Source organism: Heterodontus francisci, chromosome 33, assembly GCF_036365525.1.
Source record: "Heterodontus francisci isolate sHetFra1 chromosome 33, sHetFra1.hap1, whole genome shotgun sequence".
In the NCBI taxonomy this organism is placed as follows: domain Eukaryota; kingdom Metazoa; phylum Chordata; class Chondrichthyes; order Heterodontiformes; family Heterodontidae; genus Heterodontus; species Heterodontus francisci.
Genome location: NC_090403.1, coordinates 55,510,970 through 55,536,886, shown reverse-complemented (window position 1 = coordinate 55,536,886; position 25,917 = coordinate 55,510,970). Strand labels below are relative to the sequence as shown.

Sequence of the window (25,917 nt, the reverse complement as noted above, 5' to 3'; positions counted from 1 at the left end):
CATTATGTTGGACTCATGGTTTCCTAATCCATCTCTTTCTGTCCCAGGACAACAAAACTGATCTTCCTCATTATTGTTCTCCAATGGACAAGCTTCATGTTTCCCACTTCAGCCAATACTGGGCCAGTGGCCGAATGCTGAGGTCAACGTTTGCTGTCACGGGTATCCTGGATTACAGAAGAGCTGTAAATTCTAAACTCAATTGCCAGGGGTATTCAGTCCTAACAACCCTTCTCCCCCCAACCCTGTCCCTGACTCATGGAATGGATTTAATGCTGTAGCTGGAACTTAAGGAGAGATCTGTTAAACAAATAAATGGATTGAACCAGTTCTGACTCACAGTGTTTTAGGTTGTTTGCTCTGTTTAGATATAAAGATCAGATCAATAATGAAACATGTGAGTCAGACAATTGATACAGAACCTAGAAAATATCAAGATTGTAGAATGCTTTGGATTTTGGGGCTAAAACTTACAAACAATCGTTGCTGCAGTACTTTCACTTTTAGCTAATTTTGGTTTTCCATGGCTTAACCCTCCTGTTTCTTGTAATCCCCGAATTCCATCGTTCCACTATTGGTAGCCATGCCTTCAGCTGCCGAGACCCTAAACTCCAGAAATCCCTCCCCAAACCTCTCCAGTTGTCTACGTCTCTCTCCTCCTTTAAGATGTTCCTTAAAACCTACCACTTTGCAGCCTGTCCCCACATCTTCCTGTGTGTCTCGGTGTCAAAATTTGTTTGATAACATTCCTGTGAAGCACCTTGGCACATTTTACTAGGTTAAAGATGTTATATTGCATTGGAAATCTCCCCCTCTCCAGTCTTTCCCTGTGATGGGAATTTTCTCCATCTATTCTCTGCTTTCCTTCTTGGTAAGTCTTCTAAAGCAGTCATGGTGCCCTTCATACCATTATTCCCAATTATACCCTTATGCCATCCCAATGCTTGTATGACTTTCCATGTGGTTGGGGTTCAATCCTTTTAGTAGAATCATAAATAAACTTCAAAGAAAGTAAGACTCGTGACTATTCCCAAGTTTGAAGCGCTCCTCAGTTAGAACCTGTTTAATAACTCACTCATTTAATTTTATATTTATAGAGAGCAAAGTCTGTGTTCCAATTAGATTTACACACAGGTCAATGATTATAATAAAACTGAAAAGGGGCATTCCACAACAGAATGCCTTAGGGACCATATAAACCGGGAGTGTGAGGATGGTTAACAGATATGAGACTACTTCAGGATGTAAGTTTGAGGAAGTCAATAAAATTATAACCATGAGGGGTTTTGTTGGAGTAAATAAAGAGGAACTGTTTGCATTGGCGTTCGGATCAATAACCAAAGGGCACAGAATTAAGGTGATTGGCAAAACAACATGAGGTGACATGAGGAGTTTTTTCTTGCACAGCGAGGTGTTGTGATCTGGAATGCACTGCCTGAAAGGAAGGTGGAAATAGATTCAAAAGGAAATTGGAAAAATACCTGGAAAGGAGAAATGTGCCAGGCTATGGGGAAAGAGCAGGGGACTAATTGGATAGCTCTTTCAAAGAGCTGGCACAAGGCAGGGTGGACTTCCTTCTGTGCTATAAGATTCTATGGCTGGGATTTTATCCTGACAGCGGGGGTCTCGATGTCTGGAGAAAGGGACATTGAGATCCCCTTGTTGCCTCGTCTCCAGAAGGGCCACCGAATCTAGTGCCAATCAGGCACTTAAGTGGCCAGTGGTGGGCTTTCCACAGGATCAAGGACCCTGTCGGCAGAGGTCCCGCCCTGGGAGAGCAGCCAGCCAATCAGAGGCCAGCAGCACTTCCACTGAGCAGCATCACTGTGGAGACGGTGGCTATGCCAATGGAGCACATGCCAGAGAACCAGCAGCGCTGTGCACCCAGGCCGAGAGCAGGTCTGGGTGGGAGGGGTCTCGCAGGGTGGGGATTGCTGGGGAGGGTGGCAGAGGGGTTGGCAGCAAGGGCAGGTGGGTGTCTCTCAGCAGGCTCCCCCTTCCCGATGCCAGGGCTCTCGTTCAGGCACTAAGTGCCTTTTAATGAGGGCCCCCCCTCGCCTCCTAGTGCTGTGAAGCAGCCTGCATGGTTTTTTGTGTTGTGCTATGCATCCCGTGCAGCAACAGGGCAGCCCGCTGCACCGGTAGTTGTGACAGCGGCAGGATGAGGCCCTTAATTGGGGGTTAATTGCCCAGTTAATGGCCTCAATTGGCAGTGAGGCAGGAAGGCCAGTCACAGGGCTTCCTGCCCGGACTAAATATTGGCAGAGGCGGGAACAGGCCACCCCCTCCCTGGCACCATCCCATCCGATTTTATGCTCCCCCGCCTCCAAACCCACCGTGGTGGAGAGCATAAAATACTCCCCTATGTTCCCATAAATAAACTTAAATTGAGACTAGAGTTCAAAAGATCGGAAATGCCCCATGATGCGACTCCTGGAAGTCACTGTGTTTTTTAAATTCATTCCCAGTGTGTGTGCAAGGCTGGCAAGTCCGTCATTTATTGCCTATCCTTAGTGGCCCTGAGAAGATAGTGGTGGGCTATCTCCTTGAACCGCTTCAGTCTGCACTCTGCTAACGTTCCCACGGTGGTGATGGATAGTGAATTGCAGGATAGTGACCCAGCGATAATGAGCGACTGTGAATACGTGTCCAAATCAGGATAATGTGTGACGAGGGGAGATATGAGAAAAGGGCAACGGAAGTGAAACTAATTGGTAACTCTTTCAAAGAACCAGCATGGGTATGATGGGCTGAATGGCCTCCTTCTGGACTACAAGGAAAAGAGATTACACACACTAGGTGCTGGATTTTGTTCTCTCCCAGGCATCGGGGTCCATGACGGGGGGGGGGCCAGAAGATGCCTCCGGGAGAGGGCCATCACGTGGGGTGGCAGGGGGGGCCAGAAGATGCCTCCGGGAGAGGGCCATCACGCGCCCCGATGCTGGGAGGGCCCAGTCCGATATTATCGGCGGTGGCAAGGCCTCATGTCGGCCATCGCCACCCCCCGCCCCCCGCTCGGCGATGAGACCCCCATTTGAATATTTAAATAAATTAAAATTAATAAATTAATGGCACTCACGCACTGCCTGCTGTCCCACAGCGATCTTCGACCGGGCGGCCGGCTCTCCTGTGCCTTCGGATCCCCATCTGGGAAAATGAGGCATCACACGGGGGGGCAGGGGGGTGTGGGGGGTGACGATAATTTCATCAGTGCGGGGGGTCGGGGCAGAGAAACGGGGTCAAATTAACATCATTGATGTAGGGGATGGTGGGAAGGGTTATAGTTTAAAGTTTATGCAGTTTGGGAGGGAAAGGTGGACAGAGTATGTGTTTTGGGGGGGAGAGGGCAAGTAATTAATTAAATTGTTATGGGGGGGGTGGAAGAGGGACAGAAGAGATGTCTTTATTTTTATTTACTTGCGCTTTAAGTATTTAAATTTCTCAGTAGGACTCAAAGCCCTTTAAAAATGGCCTCAGCTCCTGTGCACAAGCAGCTGACGCCATTGCTGGGGATGGACAGCCCACCCCCTCCACACGATCGGGGGCTAGGGGTGGTTGTGGCCCGTCCTGCCTATTTAAATGAGCTGCCACATGGAAGATTGTGGTGTCTCCGCGGCATGTCGTTCTCTTCAGCGATCAGCCCTTGGGTTGTATTCCATGGAAGGTTAAGGGGTGATTTGATCAAAGTTTTCAGGATATTAAGGGGAACAGACAGGGTGGATAGTGAGAAACTATTTCCACTAGTTGGAGAGTCGAGGACTGGGGACAGAGTCTAAACATTAGGGCCAGACCTTTCAGGCGGGAAATTAGGAAACACTTCTACATATAAAGAGTGGTAGAAGTTTGGAACTCTCTTCTGCAAACAACTGTTGATGCCAGATTAATTGTAAAGTTTAAATCTGAGATTGATAGACTTGTGTAATCCAAAGCTATTAAGGTAAATGGGACAAAGGCAGGTATATGGAGTTCGGTTGCAGATCAGCCATGATCTTGTTGAATGGTGGGACAGGCTCAAGAGGCTGATAGGTCTCCTCCAGTTAAAGGCCGGCTGCCCGACCCGAACCCGACGGGAGCCGACGACATGTGTCGGGGTCGGTTAGGGTCAGTTGCACTTCCGGGTCCGGCATTCGGGCTCGGGTCGGGTCGGGTCGGGTTGGACACGCTCTATCACAGGTAAGTGGCTCCACTGTCACTTTAATTCTTGGACTAGAAAGGTGGCTTTGTTAGTTATTTTAAGTTTGTGCAGATCAGCAACAAAGTGAAAAACGGAAGGTAAGTTAACTGATGGTCGGGTCGGGTTGGGTGCGGGGAAAAATGGAAGGACTCGGGTCGGGTCGGGCTCGGGTCGGATGTGGTTCTGTTGGGCTCGGGTCGGGTTTTTTTTTGCAGACTCGAGCAGCCCTTTACCTCCAGTTCCTGTATCCCTATGTTTTGTGCTGTAAGATTCTATGATTCTAACTAGGAAATGAGGCAGTTCCCTTACATTGCTGCTCTTGTCCTTCTTGGAAGTGGAGGTCATAGCAAAGGGTGGGGCCATGGTTTATCTTGTACAAACTGCAGCCACAGGGCATCCGGATATCCACAACATGGATACAATTTACAGAGAAGTTAGTATGTCAAACATTTTTCTCATCAATTTTCTCCTTTTCCTTCCTCTACAATGAGTTAATCATTAATTCTGAAGCCTGAGTGAACTGGGTTCATTGTGTGACAGAAAAAATCTTTGCAGTGAAAGTTACAAGGGTGAACAGGGGCTGAGGTGAGGACAAGAGAGGGGTGCACATCAGGTTAGAACACTGGTCTTTTTGTAAATACAAACATACGAATTAGGAGCAGAAGTAGGCCATTCAGCTCCTCGAGTCTGCTCTGCCCTTCAATAAGATCACAGCTGATCTGTTTGTGTATCGAATTTCACACTCCCATCTACCCCCGATAACCTTTGATTCCCTTGCCTAACCAGAATCTATCTACCTCCGCCTTAAAAATATTCAATGACCCCCGTCTCCACCACCTTCTGAGGCAGAGAGTTCCAAAGTCACACAACCCTCAGAGAAAAAATGTCTCTTCATCTCTGTCCTAAAAGGGCAACCCCTAATTTTAAAACAGTGCCCCCTAGTTCTGGACTCACCCACAAGAGGAAACATCCTTTCCACATCTACCTGGTCAAGAATGTTCAGCATCTTATATACTTAAATCAAGTCTCCCCTCACTCTTCTAAACTCCAGTGAAGACACGTCCAGTCTGTCCAACCTTTCCTCATAAGACAACCCACTCATCAATCTAATAAACCTCCTCTGAACTGCCTCCAACGCATTTACATCCTTCCTTAAATCAGGGATCGGTGCTAGAACCGCAGCGATTCACAATATATATTCATGATTTAGATGAGGGAACTAAATGTAATATCTCCAAATTTGCAGATGACACAAAACTGAGTGGGAGGGTGAGTTGTGAGGAGGATGCAGAGAGGCATCAGGGTGATTTGGACAAGTTGAGTGAGTGGGCAAATGCATGGCAGATGCAGTATAATGTGGATAAATGTGAGGTTATCCACTTTGGTAGCAAAAACAGGAAGGCAGATTATTATCTGAAAGGCTATAAACTGAGAGAGGGGAATATGCAGCGAGACCTGGGTGTTCTCGTACACCAGTCGCTGAAGGTAAGCATGCAGGTGCAACAGGTGGTAAAAAAGGCAAATGGTATGTTGGCCTTCATAGCAAGAGGATTCGAGTACAGGAGCAGAGATGTCTTGCTGCAATTATACAGGGCCTTGGTGAGGCCACACCTGGAATATTGTGTACAGTTTTGGTCTCCTTATCCGAGGAAGGATGTTCTTGCTATAGAGGGAGTTCAGCGAAAGTTTACCAGATTGATTCCTGGGATGGCAGAACTGACGTATGAGGAGAGATTGAGTCGGTTAGGATTATAGTCGCTGGAGTTCAGAAGAGTGAGGGGGGATCTCATAGAAACCTATAAAATTCTAACAGGATTTGACATGGTAGATACAGGAAGGATGTTTCCGATGGTGGGGGAGTTCAGAACCAGGGGTCATAGTCTAAGGTAAGCCATTCAGGACTGAGATGAGGAGAAATTTCTTCACCCAGAGAGTGGTCAGCCTGTGGAATTCGCTACCACAGAAAGCAGTTGAGGCCAAAACATTGTATGTTTTCAAGAAGGAGTTAGATATAGCTCTTGGGTTTAAAGGGATCAAAGGATATGGGGCAAAAGCGGGAACAGGTTACTGAGTTGAATGATCAGCCATGATCATAATGAATGGAGAAGCAGGCTAGAAGGGCCAAATGGCCTACTCCTGCTCCTATTTTCTATGTTTCTATATTATGTTTAAGAAGACCAAAACTGCACACAGTATTCGAGATGTGGTCCCACCAATGCACTGTATAACTGAAGCATAACATCCTTACTTTTATTTTCAATTCCTCTCATAATAAAGGATAGCATTCCATTCGCCTTCTTTATTACTTGTGTACCTGCATACTAACTTTTTGTGACTCCTGCACAGAACACCTAGATCCCTCTGCACTTCGGAATTCTGCAGTCATTCTCCATTTAAGTAATACTCTACTTTTTTATTCTTCCTGCCAAAGTGAACAACTTCACATTTTCACATGTAAATCTAACCCAGATTGATGTGTACAAAATGAGTTTGCTACACTTTCAACCCAAACGTAAACCCACAGTGCAAACCTGCCCGTCATCCAGCAGTCCAGTGGGAAAGGGTTTGAATACTGAGTCTGGTGGCAGAGATGCTGATCACATGATCTGCTCTGTCCTCGATGTTGCTTAGCTTCTTGAGTGTTGTTGTAGCTGCACCCAGCATGGTGGATATTAGAGGATTGGGAGTGGATTATACATTAAATAACAGCGGGTTGGGAACGGGTTACGCACAGGATAACTTGTTCTATGAACTTGCCTCGCTATCACGACATAACACTTTGCAACAACCTGATAGGCTGTCTGAGATTGGAAATGCCCTGGGTTACCGTCTGTATGATATCAAAAAGGTTACATCTGCTTGGAAAGTGCCTATTAAACCAGTTCTCCTGTAGTTACACCCTCCTGCCATTGCTGGCACTGTAACGCCCCTCCAGGCTTCTCGGCTCCGACCAGCTCTACTTCTTTGCTTTCCAAACTGCCAGAACTTTCATTACTTAATTATAATTGATATAAACTCCAAGTACTATATAACAAGGACAGGATGCATCACTTCAAAGGGATTAGTGAATCATGGTAAATACAGCCTGCTGCAATTATCCCCCACACTTTATCCCCATTTCATCCAAAGATTATACCTGGAACTTTCAATTACAGCAGGGGTCATGGACAGAGCTGATCACACATTACCACATTACACCCCCTGCCCCCCACCACCACTGTCCCCGCTAAAGGTGAATGGCTCTTGATTCCCTATGTGCAATGCCATGAGAGGTTGATTAGTACATTGGATAACACCAGCCCTCTCCGAGAACAATTAGGAATTATTTAAAAGCTGGGAGGGATGGTGGGGGTTGATTTGAGCAGAGATGGGGTGATCGGGAGGGAGGGGGATTGTAGGAGTGGGGAACGATTGGAAGGAAGAGGGCGAATGGGGGAAGGGGCATTTGAGAGGGGGCGCAATTGGGATGGAGGGGAAGATCAGACGAGAGGAGGCAATTGAGATTGGGTTGAGCAGAGGCTAGCAACGGTACAATCATGCCCCTCACAGCTCCACATTCAAGGAAGAATTTAGCTAAGAGTTTTCCTTTAAAAACCAAGGAATAAGCCATAGGTAGACCTGGTTTCAGTGAGCCAGGCACCAACTGCATTTTTTGCAGTTCAGTTCTGGGAAGGGGCCCTGAAACAGGTGTTAGGCTCCTTGTTTGTATATAATAAGCATTTATTGCATTTTTCAGGCCTGAGTCTTGGACACCTATACTCCATCCTTTACCAATATGGCAGTCCACTCACCATTCGTGGAAAATATGGCTACGCCACCCTCTGTATTGGATGCTTAGGTACCCAATTTACACCTGTGAAACATATATGGTGTTAATGGATTTCTCAGCACTTTATGTAAAAAGAAATTCCAGAATCCTGCAGCATGAAACACTAAACTAGGTTAAAAATTAAATATATTAAACTGCTCAGGATGGTGGGGGAGGGGAGATAAAAATGTTAAACATTTAGGAAAGGTGTAGTCTGAAACCAGCTGGTCAATCCCACCTCAGGCTACTAAACTCGATGCTGATCGAGAACTTGTTCACAGTGGGAGCTTGTGTCATTAGTTAGATTTATTACAAGGGAGTCGCATCTGGTGCCAAGTCAGAATAGCGTAGGGTCCAACTGTTGGGTCAGGATTAACAGATTGTCCTCACAGTTCTGGCTATTGACTCATCAAGGAATATTGATCCCATTCAAAGCCTCAGCACTGGTTAATCAGGAACTATTTGTATTCTATCTCCCAGCTAGCCCACAAGGGGGAGACGAGAGGCATTGGCCCTAAATCAGCCAAATAACACTGTAGCAGGCGAGGCTGCTGTCTGTCCCTCACAACAACTTGCATTTATATGCATCTTTTACATAGGAATACATCCCAAGATGCTTCACAGGAGTGTTATCAAATAAAATGTGACAAATGCGACACCAAGCCACATAAGGAGATATTGGGACAGGTGACCCAAAGCTTGGTCAAACAGGTAGGTTTTAAGCAGCTGAAGGTAAGTCTGTCAATGGTGCAGTGATTAAACTCAGGGCTGCTCAAGAGGCCAGAATTGGAGGAGCATCGATATCTCAGAGGGTTGTGGAGGAGATGACAGAGATAGGGAGGGGTGAGGCCATGGAGGGATTTGAAAACAAGGATGAAAATTTTAAAATGTAGGTTTTGCTTGACCAGGAGCCAGTGTAGGTCAGCAAACACAAGGGTGATGGTGCGAGTTAGAACATTGGCAGCAGAGTTTTGGATGACCAGAAGTTTACAGAGGGTAGAATGTGAGAAGCCAGCCAGGTGTGCATTGGAATAGTCTAGTCTACAGGTACAAAGTATGCCCTTAAATAATGCAGACTGTTTCTAACACCCTTTTGCCATCACAATGTCTCATAATCTCTCGATAGATTTGGTACATAAATGGTGCTTTCTTTTAAATCAACCAATAGAGATTAACAGTTGCTTTATAAACCTCATTAGTGGTTTATTTAATCTCTAACTGGTCAGAGCTCTTTACAAAAACTATATTACTGCATCTGAAAATGTTTTAGCAAAAACTATTAAAAATTCCTATCTGTTATCAGCACGTTACTATACATTTCAGTTTAAGGTTACGATGACAGTAATTGGGGTGACATCTGCTGGGGTATTGTGCATTTAGCAATTCTCAGTAACTGTTGGGAAGGTTTCAGTCCATAGCAGGCCAGTCCATAGGAGGCTACAAAGGGATATAGATAGGTTAAGTGAGTGGGCAAAGACCTGGCAAATGGAATATAATGTGGGAAAGTGGGAAATTGTCCACTTTGGCAGCAAGAATAAAAAAGCATATTATCTAAATGGTGAGAGATTGCAGAGCTCTGAGATACAGAGGGATCTGGGTGTCCTAGTGCATGAATTGCAAAAGGTTAATATGCAGGTTCAGCACTTAATTAGGAAAGCTAATAGAATGTTATTGTTTATCGCAAGGGGAATTGAATACAAAAATAGGGAGGTTATGCTTCAGCTATACAAGGAATTGGTGAGACCACATCTGGAATACTGTGTACAGTATTTGTCTCCTTATTTGGCCTTTATAGCCACTCCAGGCGCTGCTCCACACACCACTGACCACCTCTAGGCGCTTACCTATTGTCTCCCGAGACAAGGAGGCCAAAGAAGATACTATTGTTAACTGTTTTAGTTAACCACGGATGGCGGGTTCCCCCCTTGGAATTTTTCTTTTTCATTGAAATGTATCTATTCTGTGTTTTCTAAAATATCCCCTTCAATGTCTGCCACTGCATCTCCATTGACCTATCCCTTAACCTACTTTGCCAGTTTACTTTAGCTTGCTCTGCTTTCATGTCCTCATAATTGCCCTTATTTAAGTTTAAAATACCGGTCTTGGATTATTGCAGCAGGCCTCTGGATCGCTGTCCAGTAACATAACCTTAAAGACAGTTTATTGAAATGATCCAAAGGATCATCCTCCGCCATTTTCGCCACCTCCAGCGTGATGCCACTACCAGTCGCATCTTCCCCTCCCTTCCCCTGTCAGCATTCCGAAGGGATCGTTCCCTCCGCGACACCCTGGTCCACTCCTCCATTACCCCCACCACCTCGTCCCTGTCCCAGGGCACCTTCCCTTGCAATCGCAGGAGGTGTAATACCTGCCCATTTACCTCCTCTCTCCTCACTATCCCAGGCCCCAAACACTCCTTTCAGGTGAAGCAGCGATTTACTTGTACTTCTTTCAATGTAGTATACTGTATTCGCTGCTCACAGTGTGGTCTCCTCTACATTGGGGAGACCAAGCGCAGACTGGGTGACCGCTTTGCGGAACATCTCCGCTCAGTCCGCAAGCAGGACCCTGAGCTTCCGGTTGCTTGCCATTTCAACACTCCCCCCTGCTCTCATGCTCACATCTCTGTCCTGGGATTGCTGCAGTGTTCCAGTGAACATCAACGCAAGCTCGAGGAACAGCATCTCATCTACCGATTAGGCACACTACAGCCTGCCGGACTGAACATTGAGTTCAATAATTTCAGAGCATGACAGCCCCCCACTTTACTTTCATTTTTAGTTATTTTTTCTTCCTTTTTTTTTGCATTCCTTTTTACATTTTTTGCATTTATTTCATTTCATCTTAGTTTGTTCAGTTTGCTTACCCACTGTTTTTTTCAGGTTGTTTTTCTTCAGGTTTGCACTTGCTGATGTTCTATATTCAGTATATTCACACCTAATCTGTACTAATGCTTTGTCTTTCAAAACACCATTAACATATTGTTTGCCTTTGCTCTGTGACCTTTTGGTCAGCTATGTGGCCTGGTCCAATCTGCACCTTCTCCTTTGTTATCTCTTGCCCAACCCCCACCTCACTTGTTTATAATCTGTGACTTTTCTAATATTTGTCAGTTCCGAAGAAGGGTCACTGACCCAAAACGTTAACTCTGCTTCTCTTTCCACAGATGCTGCCAGACCTGCTGAGTGGTTCCAGCATTTCTTGTTTTTGTTATTGAAATGCTCCCTCCCTTCCTCACTTTCTGCGCCTGTGGCAGCTGCTAAACGTGTAGTTAATTTACATTCACATTTGATTGGTCAATAAGTTAGAAATTGAACGTGAAAACACGACATGACTTGTGATTGGTCAAATGATGCGACCCGCTTCCTCGGAACTGATTGGTAGGTTGGCGTGTGACCAGATATCGCCGATTGGCTGTGGGAACTCCTTTACATTGATTGGCTGATGTTAATCCCCATTCTGATTGGCTGCCGCTGCTGCTAGACTGACACGTGGCAGAGGCGGAGTCTGAGCGGGATGGAGGTGAGTGAGAGGCCGAGGCGAGCGGGCCCGGGGCCTTCACCTGGAGGCTGAGCTGATGGAAGGGGGGGAGTTCGGTCCCGGTTGGGCTTTTTGTGACTTCAGCGAGTGCAGATAACAAGGGGCGGATCGTCATTACCAACAAAACATCAGAGACCGGGGGGAGGGGCAGCGCTGACCCCTCGCCAGTGTCCGAGCTGGTCGGTGCTGACCCCCCGCCAGTGTCCGAGCTGGTCTTTGCTGACCCCCCGCCGGTGTCCGAGCTGGTCGGTGCTGACCCCCCGCCGGTGTCCGAGCATGTCGGTGCTGACCCCCCCGCCAGTGTCCGAGCATGTCGGTGCTGACCCCCCGCCGGTGTCCGAGCTGGTCGGTTCTGACCCCTCGCCGGTGTCCGAGCATGTCGGTGCTGACCCCTCGCCCCCCCGCCAGTGTCCGAGCTGGTCGGTTCTGACCCCTCGCCGGTGTCCGAGCATGTCGGTGCTGACCCCTCGCCCCCCCGCCAGTGTCCGAGCTGGTCGGTTCTGACCCCTCGCCGGTGTCCGAGCATGTCGGTGCTGACCCCTCGCCCCCACGCCGGTGTCCGAGCATGTCGGTGCTGACCCCGCGCCGGTGTCCGAGCATGTCGGTGCTGACCCCTCGCCCCCACGCCGGTGTCCGAGCATGTCGGTGCTGACCCCCCGCCGGTGTCCGAGCATGTCGGTGCTGACCCCCCGCCGGTGTCCGAGCTGGTCGGTGCTGACCCCCCCGCCAGTGTCCGAGCTGGTCGGTTCTGACCCCGCGCCCCCCCGCCAGTGTCCGAGCTGGTCGGTTCTGACCCCTCGCCGGTGTCCGAGCTGGTCGGTGCTGACCCCTCGCCCCCCCGCCAGTGTCCGAGCATGTCGGTTCTGACCCCTCGCCGGTGTCCGAGCATGTCGGTGCTGACCCCGCGCCGGTGTCCGAGCATGTCGGTGCTGACCCCGCGCCGGTGTCCGAGCATGTCGGTGCTGACCCCGCGCCAGTGTCCGAGCATGTCGGTGCTGACCCCGCGCCGGTGTCCGAGCATGTCGGCGCTGACCCCGCGCCAGTGTCCGAGCTGGGCGGTGCTGAACCTGCACAACTGTTGAGCCAGGTGATGCTGACCATCTTGATGTCTGACTGGGATGAAGCTGCTTTCCCTTTTGTATGAACAGTGCCCGCTCGAAGCTACTGGTATCTGAGATTCTGCTGTATATCCTGGCCAGCAATTCTGAGGCATTTGTCCTTGCCCAGACTCCCCTGTCCTCAGCAAACTCAACCCCCACCACCCCCCCCCCCCCCCCTGCCCCGACCAAACACCCCGTTGCTCAGTGAATTGCCCCTCCATGGCCTTCCCTTTAGTCTAATCCTCCCACACCAGCTTGCTCCCAGCTCCACCTTCAGACACTGTACCTGCACCATTTGCTGTTCCCTGCTCCAGGATTTCCCCTTTGCCACCTCTCCTGTACCTTAAACACTTTTTAAGAACCTTTCTCTTTCACTATTACATTATCTGATCGCCAATTCCCATCCCTCTTTTTACTTGCCCCATGCTCTGTAAAGTATTTGTGAGGGCGGCTATAAAACAGAAATTGTTGCTGTTTTTATTGGGTTTTATCTTGTGTTTATTTTCCTTACAGGAACAAAGAAAATGGCCAATCGATATACAAACCAGCAAGCTCTTGGGTAAATCTCTACAGCAGTGAATCATGAGTTGTTTCAAACTGGTTAACATTGAATGGTACACCACAGAATGAGGCCATTCAGCCCTTGGGCATATGCTGGTTCTTTGAAAGAGCTATCCAATTCATCCCACTCCCCTGCTACTCTCCATATTCCTGCAAATGTTTCCTTTTTAGAGTATTTTTCCAATTCTATTTGAAAATTGCTGTTGAATCTGTTTCTACCATCCTTTCAGGCAGTGCGTTCCAGATCATCATAACTCACTCAAAAAAACAGAATTCTCCTCATCTTACCTCTGGTTCTTTTGCCAGTGATTTTAAATCTCTTTGGAGAATATATTTTGCTACTATTTACTGATTTTGGTAGCTAAGTGGATCTGAATCTAACATGGGAGCTGCAGGCAGTTTCCCTAAAATTTCAAGGAATCTTTTAAGTTGCACATAGTCTGCTGATGAAACTCACTCCCCCGGGCATCTACTGCCCTGGCTCTGAAACACTAATCTTGCCTCGAGGTCAGAAGGGCGTGGGTTCAAGTCCCACCCCAGAGACTACAGTGACCCTTCTATTTGAAAAGCGAGGTGTCGCTGGACCGAGAGCCAATACAAGCCTGGTGGGTGATGGGTGAATGAGACCAGCCCTTGGTACACCTGCAAGGAGGAGCTAGTGAGTTAGAGTCTGAGTTTGTTGCAGTTTGGAATAGTGTAAAGAGGATAGTCAGTGTTTGATCTCAGAAACCCTGGAGCTGCAAGGTGGTATTTCTGCTGGATGAGTCTCAATGACCATAATAATTGAGGCAGTTCATTTGAACAAAAACCTAAAGGGTTGAGGTGGGCCAACCTGCTTATTCCTGCATGGTCAGGAAACAAGAAAGAAAGACAGACAGACTTGCATTTATGTAACACCTTTCACAACCTGGGGATGTCCCAAATTGCATTACAGCCAATGAAATACTTTTTGAAGTGTAGTCATTGTTGTAATATAGGAAACACAGCAGCCAATAATCTGCACAGCAAGCTCCCACACACAGTAATGAGGTAATCTTTTTTAGTGATATTGATTGAGGGATATTTATTGGCCAGGACGCTTGGGATAAAACCTCTACTCTTCGAAATAATGCCATGGGATCTTTTCCATCTATCTGAGAGGGCAGACGAGGCCTTAGTTTAAAGTCTCATCTGAAAGACGGCATCTCCGACAGAGTGGCACTCCGTCAGTGCTGCATTGGAGTGTCAGCCAGGGTTTTGCAGGGTACCTTCTTGCTAGGAAACAATGTGTAGCTTAGAGTGGAAGGTAGATGGGTACATCTGTGTGCTTGATAAATATTTTTTTTAAATCCTCTAATCTCAATCCAACTAGGAAGGAGCAGTGCCGAATCTAGTGCTGGGGAATGAGGTAGGCCAAGTGTCTGTGGTGGAGCATTTGGGTAAGAATGATCATAGTATCAAGGTTTAGATTAGTAATGGAGAAGAGCAATGAAAATCTAAAGTAGAACTTCTAAATTAGAAGACGGCTGACTTCAATGGGATGAAAGGGGATCTATCCAGAGTAAAATGGAACCAAAGACTGACAGGGAAAACTGTAAAGAACAATGGTTGGTCTTTATATATTTCGTTTTTTTATATTTAGAGATGCAGCACTGAAACAGGCCCTTCAGCCCACCGAGTCTGTGCCGACCATCAACCACCCATTTATACTAATCCTACATTAATCCCATATTCCCTACCACCTACCTACACTAGGGGCAATTTATAATGACCAATTTACCTATCCATCTGCAAGCCTTCGGCTGTGGGAGGAAACCGGAGCACCCGGCGGAAACCCACGCAGTCACAGGCAGTACCCAGAATCGAACCGGGGTCGCTGGAGCTGTGAGGCTGCGGTGCTAACCACTGCGCTGCCCAAAGGAGGAGATGTTTCAGGTACAGGCTAGGTACATTCCAACAAGGACGAAAGGTAGGGGGACCAAAGCCAGGGCTCCTTGGATGCTGAGGGAGATAGAGAATGAGATGAAACAAAAAGAGGGTGTATGATGCATGTCAGGTGAATTAAGTAAGAACCAGTCTAAATACAATAAATTGAGAGGAAGTGAAGAGGAAAATAAAATTGGCAAAGAGAATATCAGAATAGAATGGCAATTAACATAAAAGGGAACCCAAAAATCATCTACCTGCGTGTAAATAGTAAGCGAGTAGTAATGAGGTGGGGTGGGGCCTATTGGGTACAAAGAAGGTGCAGGGAAAGGCTAGAATACTTAATGAGTACTTTGTATTGGTGTTTACCAAAGAAGAGGATGCTGATAAAATATCAGTAGGTGGAGATGGTAGAGGTAATGGATGGGGTGAAAATTGATAAGAATGTACTGGAAAGGCTGGCTATGCTTAGAGTGGTTAAGTTGCCTGGTCTGAATGGCTTGCGTCCCAGGTTGCTAAAAGAAGTGGGGATGAAGGGCTTTTTAAAATTTTTCAATCTTCCCTTAATATGTGGGGAGATACCAGAGGATTGGAGAGTGGCAAGTGTGATGCCCTTAATTAAGAAAGGGTGTAAGGACATTCTTAGTAGCTACAGGATCCAACTACAGTTTAATATCAGTAGTGCGTAAGGTTTTAGAAACAATAATTAGGGGGAAAAATCAACAGGAACTTGGAGAGATTTGAGTTAATTAAGGAGAACCAGCATGGATTTGTAAACGTCAGATCATGCTTGACTAATCTAATTGAATTTATGATGAAGTAACAGAGAAGGTTGATGAAGGGAAAAAAATGGATGTTGCATATATGGATTTTATGAAAGAGTTTGACAAGATACCATATAAAAGGCTGGTTAACAAAGTTGAGGAATGGGGCATCATTGTTAGCTTGGATAAAGAATTGGCTTAAGGACAGAAAACAGCGAGTCAGGGTAAATGTTTTTCAGACTGGAGGATGGTAGAAAGTAGTGTTCTCCAAGGTTCAGTGCTAGGACCACTGCTTTTCTTTTAATATATATAAATCACTTAGATATTGGATTACAGAGAAACATTTCAAAATTTGCTGATGATACCAGACTTGGAGATGTGGCACACGGTGAGAATGATACAAGTCGACTGCAACAAGACGTAGATAGACTAGCAGAATGGACAGACAAGTGGCAGATGGAATTTAATAGAAGTGTGAGATAATGCATTTTGGCAGAAGGGATAAGGATAGGCAATATAGAACCATAGGTTTACACGGCACAAAAAGAGGCCACTTGGCCCATCATATCTGCGCCGGCCAAAAAACGAGCCACCTGGCCTAATCCCACCTTCCAGTATTTAGTCCGTAGCCCTGCAGGTTACAACATTTTAGGTGCATAGCCAGGCACCTTTTAACTGAGTTGAGGGTTTCTGGCTCCACTACCCTTTCAGGCAGTGAGTTCCAGACCCCATCACCCTCTGGGTGAAAACGCTTTTCCTCATCTCCCCTCCAATCTTTGTACCAATCACTTTAAATCTGTGTGCCCTAGTCACTGACCTCTCTGCTAAGGTAAATAAGCCTTTCACATCCACTCTATCCAGCCCCCTCACAATTTTGTACATTTCAATAAAATCTCCCCTCAATCTTCTCTGTTCCAAGGAGAACAACCCCAGCCTATGCAATCTTTCCTCATTGCTGCATTTTTCCGACAACAGTCCTGGCAGTCTCCTCTGTACCCTCTCTAGTGCAATTACATCCTTTCTGTAATAAAATGACCAGAACTGCACACAGTACTCAAATTGTGGCCTAATTGATTTATAGGGTTCCAGCATAACCTCCCTGCTCTTATAGTCTATACCTCGGTTAATAAAGGAAAGGATTCCCCCATATGCCTTCTTAATCGCCTTGTCGACCTGTCCTGCTACCTTCAGGGATCTGTGGACATTCATAGAAACATAGAAAATAGGAGCAGGAGTAGGCCATTCGCCCCTTCGGGCCTGCTCCGCCATTCAAAAAAGATCATGGCTGATCATCTAATTCAGTACCCTGTTCCCGCTTTCTCCCCATATCCCTTGATCCCTTTGGCATTAAGAAATATATTTATCTCCTTGAATATGTTTAATGACTTGGCCTCCACTGTCATCTGCGCTAGTGAATTCCACAGGTTCACCACCCTCTGAGTGAAGAAATTTCTCCTCATCTCGGTTCTAAATGGCATACCCTGTATCCTGAGACTGTGACCCCTGGTTCTGGACTCCCCAGCCATCAGGAACATCCTCCCTGCATCTAGCCTGTCTAGTCTGTTGGAATTTTATAGGTTTCTGTGAGAACCCCTCTCATTCTTCTGAACTCTAGTGAATATTGGCCTAATCGACCCAATTTCTCCTCATACGTCAATCCTGCCAGCCCAGGAATCAGCCTAATAAATCTTCTTTGCACTCCCTGCATGGCAAGAACATATTTCCTCAGATAAGGAGTCCACAACTGCACACAATATTCCAGATGTGGTCTCACCAAGGCCCTGTATAACTGCAGTGCTTGCTCCTGTCCTCAAATCCTCTTGCAATGAAGGCCAACATACCATTCGCCTTCCTAACTGCTTGCTGCACCTGAATACTTGCTTTCAGTGACTGGTGTACAAGGACATCCTGGTCTAGTTGCACCTCCCCCTTTCTCAATCTATCACCATTCAGATAATCTGCCTTTCTGTTTTTACAATCAAAGTGGATAACCTCACATTTATCCACATTGTACTGAATCTGCCATACATTTGCCCACTCACCCAACTTGTCCAAATCACATTGGAGCTTCTTTGCATCCTCCTCACAGCTCGCATTCCCCCCAGATTTGTGTCGTATGCAAAATTGGAAATGTTACATTTAGTTCCCTCACCCAAGTCATTACTATATATTATGAATAGCTGCGGTACCCCACTAGTCACTGCCTGCCACTCAGAAAAAGATCCATTTATTCCTACTCTCTGTATCCTGTCTGTCAACCAATTCTCAATCCATGCCAGTATATTACCCCCAATCTCATGTGCTTTAATTTTACACACTAACCTCTTATGTGGAACCTTATCAAAAGCCTTCTGAAAATCCAAATACACCACATTCACTGGTTGTCCCTTATCTTTTCTACTAGTTACATCCTCAAAAACTCCAGTAGATTTTTTAAGCATGATTTCCCTTTCGTAAACCCATGCTGACTTTGTCCAATCCCGTTTATGCTTTCCTTTTGTTCTGCTATCACATCCTTTATAATAGACTCTAGCATTTTCCCCACTGCTGATGTAAAGCTAACTGGTCTGTAATTCCCTGTTTTTTCTCTCCCTCCTTTTTTAAATAGTGGGGTTACGTTTCACACCCTTCAATCTGTAGGAACTGCTCCAGAGTCTATAGAATTTTGGAAGATGAGCACCAATGCATCCACTATTTCCAGGGCCACTTCCTTTAGCACTCTGGGATATAGATGATCAGGCCCTGGGGATTTGTCAGCCTTTAATCCCATTAATTTCCCTAGCTATATTTTTTTTGCTAATATTGATTTCCTTCAGTTCCTCCCTGTCATTAGACCCTTGGTTCCCCAACATTTCTGGAAAGTTATTTGTGTCCTCCTTTGTGAAGACAGAACCAAAGTGTGTGTTTAATTGTTCTGCCATTTCTTTGTTCCCCATTATAATTTCTGACTGTAAGGGACCTACATTTGTCTTCACTAATCTTTTTTTCACATATTTATAGAAGCTTTTACAGTCAGTTTTTGAGTTCCCTGCAAATTTACTCTCATACTCTATTTTCCCCGCTTAATCAACCTCTTTGTCCTCCTTTGCTGAATTCTAAACTGCTCCCAATCCTCACTTGTTGCTTTTTCTGGCAATTTTATGTGCCTCCTCTTTGGATCTAGTACTATCCCTAATTTCTTTTGTAAGCCATGGTTGAGCCACCTTTCCGGTTTTATTTTTGCACCAGACAGTAATGAATAATTATTGTAATTCATGCACATGTTCTTTAAATTGTATCCATTGCCTATCCACCATCAACCCTTTTAGTAAAGTTCCCCAATCTACCATAGCCAACTCGCGCCTCATACCTTCGTAGTTTCCTTTATTAAGATTCAAGACCCTAGTTTTGGATTCAACTACTTCACTCTCCATCTTAATGAAGAATTCTATCATGTTATGGTCGCTCCTCCACAAGGGACCGCACACAACAAGATTGTTAATTAATCCTTTCTCATTGCACAATACCCAGTTTAGGATAGCCTGTTCTCTAGTTGGTTCCTCAATGTATTGGTCTAAAAAACCGTCACGTACACACTCCAGGAAATCCTCCTCCACAGTATTATTGCTAATTTGGTTTGGTCAATCTATATGTAGATTAAACTCGCCCATGATTGCACTTGTACCCTTATTGCATGTATCTCTAATTTCCTGTTTAATGCCATCCCTTACATCTCCCCTACTGTTTGGGGGCCTATAGACAACCCCCACCAACATTTTCTGCCCCTTGGTGTTTCTTAGCTCCACCCATACAGATTCTACATCATGATTTTCCAAGCCAATATCCTTCCTCACTATTGTATTGATTTCCTCCTTTACTAACAACGCTACCCCTCCTCCTTTCCCTTTTTGCCTGTCCTTCCTAAATATTGAATACCCTTGGATATTCAGTTCCCATCCTTGGTCACCCTGCAGCCATGCCTCCATAATCGCAACTATAACATAACCGTTCATATCTATTTGCACTGTTAATTCATCTACCTTATTGCGAATGATCTGTGCATTAAGACACAATGCCTTTAGATTTGTCATTTTAACATCGTTAGTCATCTTAGCTTTATTTTACACTATGGCTCCATTTGTTTCTCTCCCTTGTTTTCTCTGCCTTCCACGTTTGCTTCTTATCTTTCTGTCTTTCATTTCTATCCTTGTTTCCCCCCCCCCCCCCCACCCCCCGTGTCTTCAGGCCAAGGTCCCTCACGTCCTCTACGCCTCTCAAAATTCTCCCATTAATCGTGTATTCCTTTGCCTTGTTTGACCTCCCTAAATGCATCACCTCACACATCTCTGGGTTGAATTCCATTTGCCACTTTTCTGCCCACCTGACCAGACCATTGATGTCTTCCTGCAGCCCACAGCTATCCTTGCTGTCAACCACATGGCCAATTTTTGTGTCGTCTATAAACCTCTTCATGCCCCCTACATTTACATCCTAATCATTAATATATAGCACAAAAAGCAGGGGACCCAGTACTGAGCCCTGCAGAATGCCACTAGAAAAGTCTTCCAGTCACAAACACCCATCAACAATTATTTTTTGTTTTCTGCCATGTGGGCCCTTGTCAAAAGCCTTCCTAAAATCCATGTAGACCACATCAACTGCACTACCCTCATCAATCCTCTTTGTTACTTCAAAAAATTCAATCAGGTTAGTCAGACAAGATTTTCCCTTAACAAATCCATGCTGCGTATCCTTGATTAATCAGTGCCCTTCTAAGTGACAGTTTATCCTATCTCTCAGAATTAATTTTCCCACTACTAAGGCTAGACCAACTAGCCTGTAATTATTCGGTCTATCCATCGCTCCTTTTTTGAACAGAGGTGCAACGTTAGCAGTTCTCCGATCCTCCGGCACCACACCTGTATCCAGTGAGGACTGGAAAATGATGGACAGCCCCTCCGTTATTTCCTCCCTGCCTTTTAACAGCCTGGGGTATATTTCATCCAGTCCTGGTGGTTTATCCACTTTCAAGGACGCTAATCTCATTAATACTTCCTCTCTCCCTATGTTTATCATAAGAACTAGGAGCAGGAGTAGGCTGTCCGGCCCCTCGAGCCTGCTCCGCCATTCAATAAGATCATGGCTGATCTTTTCGTGGACTCAGATCCACTTACCCGCGCTCTCACCGTATCCCTTAATTCCTTTATTGTTCAAAAAGATATCTACCTTAGCTTTAAAGACGTTTACTGAAGAAGCGTCAACTACTTCACTGGGCAAGGAATTCCATAGATTAGCAACCCTCTGGGTGAAGAAGTTCCTTCTTAATTCAGTCCTAAATCTGCTCCCTCTAATCTTGAGGCTATGCCCTCTTGTCCTAGCTTCACCTGCCAGTGGAAACATCCTCTCTACTTGTATCTTATCTATTCCCTTCATGATTTTATATGTTTCTATAAGATCCCCCCTCATTCTTCTGAACTCCAATGAATATAATCTCAATCTACTCAGTCTCTCCTCATAAGCCAACCCCCTCAACTCCGGAATCAACCTAGTGAACCTCCTCTGCACCCTTTCCAGTGCCAGTATATCCTTTCTCAAGTAAGGAGACCAAAACTGCACATCGTACTCCAGGTGCAGCCTCACCAGTACCTTATACAGCTGCAACATAACCTCTCTGCTTTTAAACTCAATCCCTTTAGCAATGAAGGACAAAATTCCATTTGCCTTCCTAATTACTTGCTGTACCTGCAGACCAACCTTCTGCGATTCATGCACAAGGACACCTAGGTCCCTCTGCATAGCAGCATGCTGCAACTTTTTACCATTCAAGTAATAATCCTTTTTCCTGTTACTCCTACCGAAATGAATGACTTCACATTTATTAACATTGTATTCCATCTGCCAGACCTTTGCCCACTCACTCAATGTATCTATGTTCCTCTGCAAAGTTTCACAGTCATCTGCACGCTTTGCTCTGCCACTCATCTTAGTGTCATCTGCAAACTTTGACACCCTACACGTGGTCCCCAACTCCAAATCATCTATATAAATTGTAAATAATTGCGGTCCCAACACCGATCCCTGAGGCACACCACTAGTGACTGATTGCCAACCAGAATAGCACTCATTTATCCCCACTCTCTGCTTCCTGTTAGTCAACCAATCCTGTATCCATGCTAATACTTTACCCCTGACGCCATGCATCCTTATCTTATGCAGCAGCCTCTTGTGCGGCACCTTGTCGAAGGACTTTTGGAAATCTAGGTACACCACATCCACTGGGTCCCCATTGTCCACCTTGCTCGTAATGTCATCATAGAATTCCAAAAGATTTGTCAAGCATGACCTGCCCTTCATGAACCCATGCTGCGTCTGCCCAACGGGACAATTTCTATCGAGATGCCCTGCTATTTCTTCCTTGATAATAGACTCGAGCATCTTCCCCACTACAGAGGTTAAGCTAATCGGTCTATAATTCCCCATCTTTTGTCTACCTCCCTTTTTAAACAGTGGCGTCACATCTGCTGTTTTCCAATCAACTGGGACTACCCCAGAGTCCAGCGAATTTTGGAAAATTACCGTCAGTGCACCTGCTATTTCTCCCGCCATCTCTTTTAGTACCCTGGGATGCATTCCATCAGGGCCAGGAGTCTTATCAATCCTTAGCTCCATTAGCTTGGCCAACACTACCTCTTCCGTAATAATGATTGTTTCCAGGTCCTCACCTAAGTTCGTCTCTTTGTCAATTACTGGCATGTTATTAATGTCCTCCACTGAGAAGACCGATACAAAATACCTGTTCAATGCCTCGGCCATTTCATCATATCCCATAACTAAATTCCCCTTCTCATCCTCTAAAGGACCAACGTTTACTTTGGCCACTCTTTTTCGTTTTATATATTTATAGAAACTTTTGCTATCTGTCTTTATATTCTGTGCTAGTTTTTTCTCATGTTCCATCTTACTTTTCTTTATAGCTCTTTTTGTAGCTTTCTGTTGACCTTTAAAGTTTTCCCAATCTTCTAGTTTCATGCTGCTTTTGGCCACTTTGTATGCCTTCTTTTTCAATTTGATAGCCTCCCTTATTTCCTTAGACACCCATGGCAGATTATCCCTTTTCTTCCAGTCCTTCTTTTTCACTGGAATATACTTTTGCTGAGCACTTTGAAAAATTGCTTTGAAAGTCCTCCACTGCTCGTCAACCGTCCCACCGTAAAATCTTTGTTTCCAGTCCACTTTAGCCAAGTCCTCCCTCATTCTATTGTAGTCCCCCTTGTTCAAGCACAGGACCCTGGTATTGGATTTTATCTTCACACTCTCCATCTGTATTCTAAATTCAACCATACTGTGATCACTCCTTCCAAGAGGATCCCTAACCATGAGGTCATTAATTATTCCTGTCTCATTACACAGTACTAGATCTAGGATAGCTTGCTCCCTCGTCGGTTCCATTACATACTGTTCAAGAAAACTATCACGGATACACTCAACGAATTCCTCCTCAAGGCTACCCTGACTGAGCTGGTTCGACCAATCTACATGTAGATTAAAATCCCCCATGATAATTGCCGTACCATTTTTACAGGCATTAGTTATTTCTTTGTTTATTGCCCGCCCCAATGTGATATTATTTGGTGGCCTATAGACTACGCCTATCAATGACTTTTTCTTCTTAGAGTTTCTAATTTCCACCCAAATGGATTCAACCTCATTCTCCATACAACCTATAACATCTCTCAGCACCGCCCTGATGTCGTCCTTGAGTATCAGAGCTACACCACCTCCCTTACCTTCCTGTCTATCCTTCCGAATAGTCTGGTACCCCTGGATATTTAACACCCAGTCATGACCAACCTGTAACCATGTCTCCGTAATGGCTATCAAATCATATTTATTCGCGATGATTTGTGCCGTTAACTCATCAACCTTGTTACGAATGCTACGAGCATTCAGGTAAAGTGCCTTTATGCTAGCTTTCTTACCCTCATGATTCCCAACATCTCTAATAATAACTCCTGAGTTATCCTTCCTTTCTGCTTCTTTCATAGTCTGCCTTGAACTTAAACCCTCCTGCACATATGTTAGCCTGCTGCTTACCTTTTTATTTATCATACTCCCTGTCGTTTTCCCTTTCCCTTCCCCCCGACTCACTAGTTTAAAGTCCTAGAGACCACCCGATTTATCCGTTTTGCCAGAACACTGGTTCCAGATCGGTTCAGGTGGAGACCGTCCCATCGGTACAGATCCTCCCGGTTCCAAAACTGATGCCAATGCCCCATGAAATGGAAGCCCTCTTTCCCACACCACTCCCTTAGCCACGTGTTTACTTCCCTAATATTCTTATCCCTAAGCCAATTTGCACGTGGCTCGGGCTGTAATCCGGAGATTATGACCCTTGAGGACCTGTTCCTTAATTTCGTTCCTAGTGCTTTATAATCCCCAAACAGGTCCTCCATCCTAGCCTTGCCTATGTTGTTAGTCCCAACGTGGACCACAATAACTGGATCCTCCCCCTCCCGCTCCAATATCCTTTCAAGCCGGTCAGAGATGTCCTGCACCCTGGCACCGGGCAGGCAACACACCATGCGGGACTCCCGATTCGGCTTGCATCCAATACTTCACACCCCTCTTCCTTAACTACTTGCATCGTCCCCCTTTTTGTGAAGACACGCAAAGTATTCATTAAGAACCATACCGACATCTTCCGCCCCTTTACATAGGTTACCTTTTTGGTCTTTTATGGGCCCTACTCTTTCCTTAGTTATCCTCTTACTTTTAATATATTGATAAAACATCTTTGTGTTCACCTTGATTTTGTTTGCCAATATTCTTTCATGCCCTTTCTTAGCTTTCCTAATTTCCTTTTTAATTTCACCCTTCCACTTTCTATACTCCTCTCTGCTTTCTGTAGTATTGAGTTGGGGGAATGGAACTGAGGGAATTGCTCTTTCAGAGAGCCAGTGCGGACACGAAGGGCCAAACAGCCCCTGCACTAGAACGATTCTGTGATTCTAAATTCTCTGTCAGACATAAGCTTTCCTTTTCTGCCTGTCTTACCCTGTAAGCTGAGTGACATCCATGAGGCTCTAGATTTGGCCGTCACCCCCCTACCCCTTTTTAGCACAGTGCCAAAGAGTATGCAGGAATAGCGGGACCTCGGGTTTGGGTCCCTACATCTTTAAAGGTGATGGGACATATTGAGAGAGTAGTTAGCGATGTATATTGGATCTTGGGCTTCGCAAAAGTGGTATTGAGTACAAAAGCAGGGAAGTTATGCTGAACCAGTTTTCTGGTCACCACACTTAAGGACCCTCACATCCTTCCTAGAGAGGGTGCAGAGGAGATTTACCTGAATGGTTCCAGGGATGAGGGATTTTAGATACAAGGTTATGTTGGAGAAACTGGGGGTTGTTCTTCTTGGAACAAAGGAGATCGAGGGGACATTTGATCGAGGTGTACAAGATTATGACATGTTTAAAGGTAGACAAAGAAAAGCTGTTCCCGTTAGCTAATGGTACAAGGACCAGGGGAACACCGATTTAAGATCTTGGGCAAGAGATGCAGCGGGGATGTGAGGAAGAACTTTTTTATGCAGCAAGTGGTAATGACCTGGAACTTGCTGCCTATGAGGTGGTGGAAGTGAAGATGAATAATTTCAAAAGGAAATTGGACGGGAACTTGAGGAAAATAAACTTGGAGGACTGCAGGGATAAAGCAGGGGAATGGGACAGATTGGATTGCTCTCCAGAGGACTTGATGGGCCGAATGGCATCCTTCTGTGCCGTAATGACATTATGACTGCAGTTAAGTTGTTTCCTGAATGTCCGGGATGACACTTGCCTCACAGAAGTGTTTTGTATCGTGTCTCTCTCAGACTGGCTGGTGGATAGACGACACTGCAAGCTGAAATGGCAGAACTCGGTGCTGGCAATTCGCGAGAAAATAAACAACGCTATCCAGGATATGCCAGAGAATGAGGAGATCAAACAGCTCCTGTCAGGATCATGTCAGTACCATTTCTGTCAAATCACATCCCAGCAGCCTGTATATGTAAACAGAATTCACAGTTAACCTTGCTGTAGTCCAGGA

The 25,917-nt window shown here is 45.6% G+C and overlaps 1 protein-coding gene across 3 annotated transcripts in view; it reads left to right on the top strand.

Moving 5' to 3' along the window:
• The first annotated feature begins 1,227 nt into the window (after nucleotides 1-1,227).
• Nucleotides 1,228-25,917, top strand: part of cdk5rap3 (CDK5 regulatory subunit associated protein 3) — a 39,708-nt gene continuing 15,018 nt past the window's right edge. The window contains exons 1-4 of one of the 3 annotated variants that reach the window (XM_068013635.1): nucleotides 1,228-1,244; nucleotides 8,582-8,693; nucleotides 13,136-13,181; nucleotides 25,703-25,834. In XM_068013635.1, the coding sequence (XP_067869736.1) occupies nucleotides 1,243-1,244; nucleotides 8,582-8,693; nucleotides 13,136-13,181; nucleotides 25,703-25,834 (292 nt within the window). In that variant the 5' untranslated portion in view covers nucleotides 1,228-1,242. Of the gene's footprint in view, nucleotides 1,245-8,487; nucleotides 8,694-11,449; nucleotides 11,505-13,135; nucleotides 13,182-25,702; nucleotides 25,835-25,917 lie in introns of those variants that run through there. The other 2 variants (XM_068013634.1, XM_068013636.1) reach the window with 2 other exon arrangements.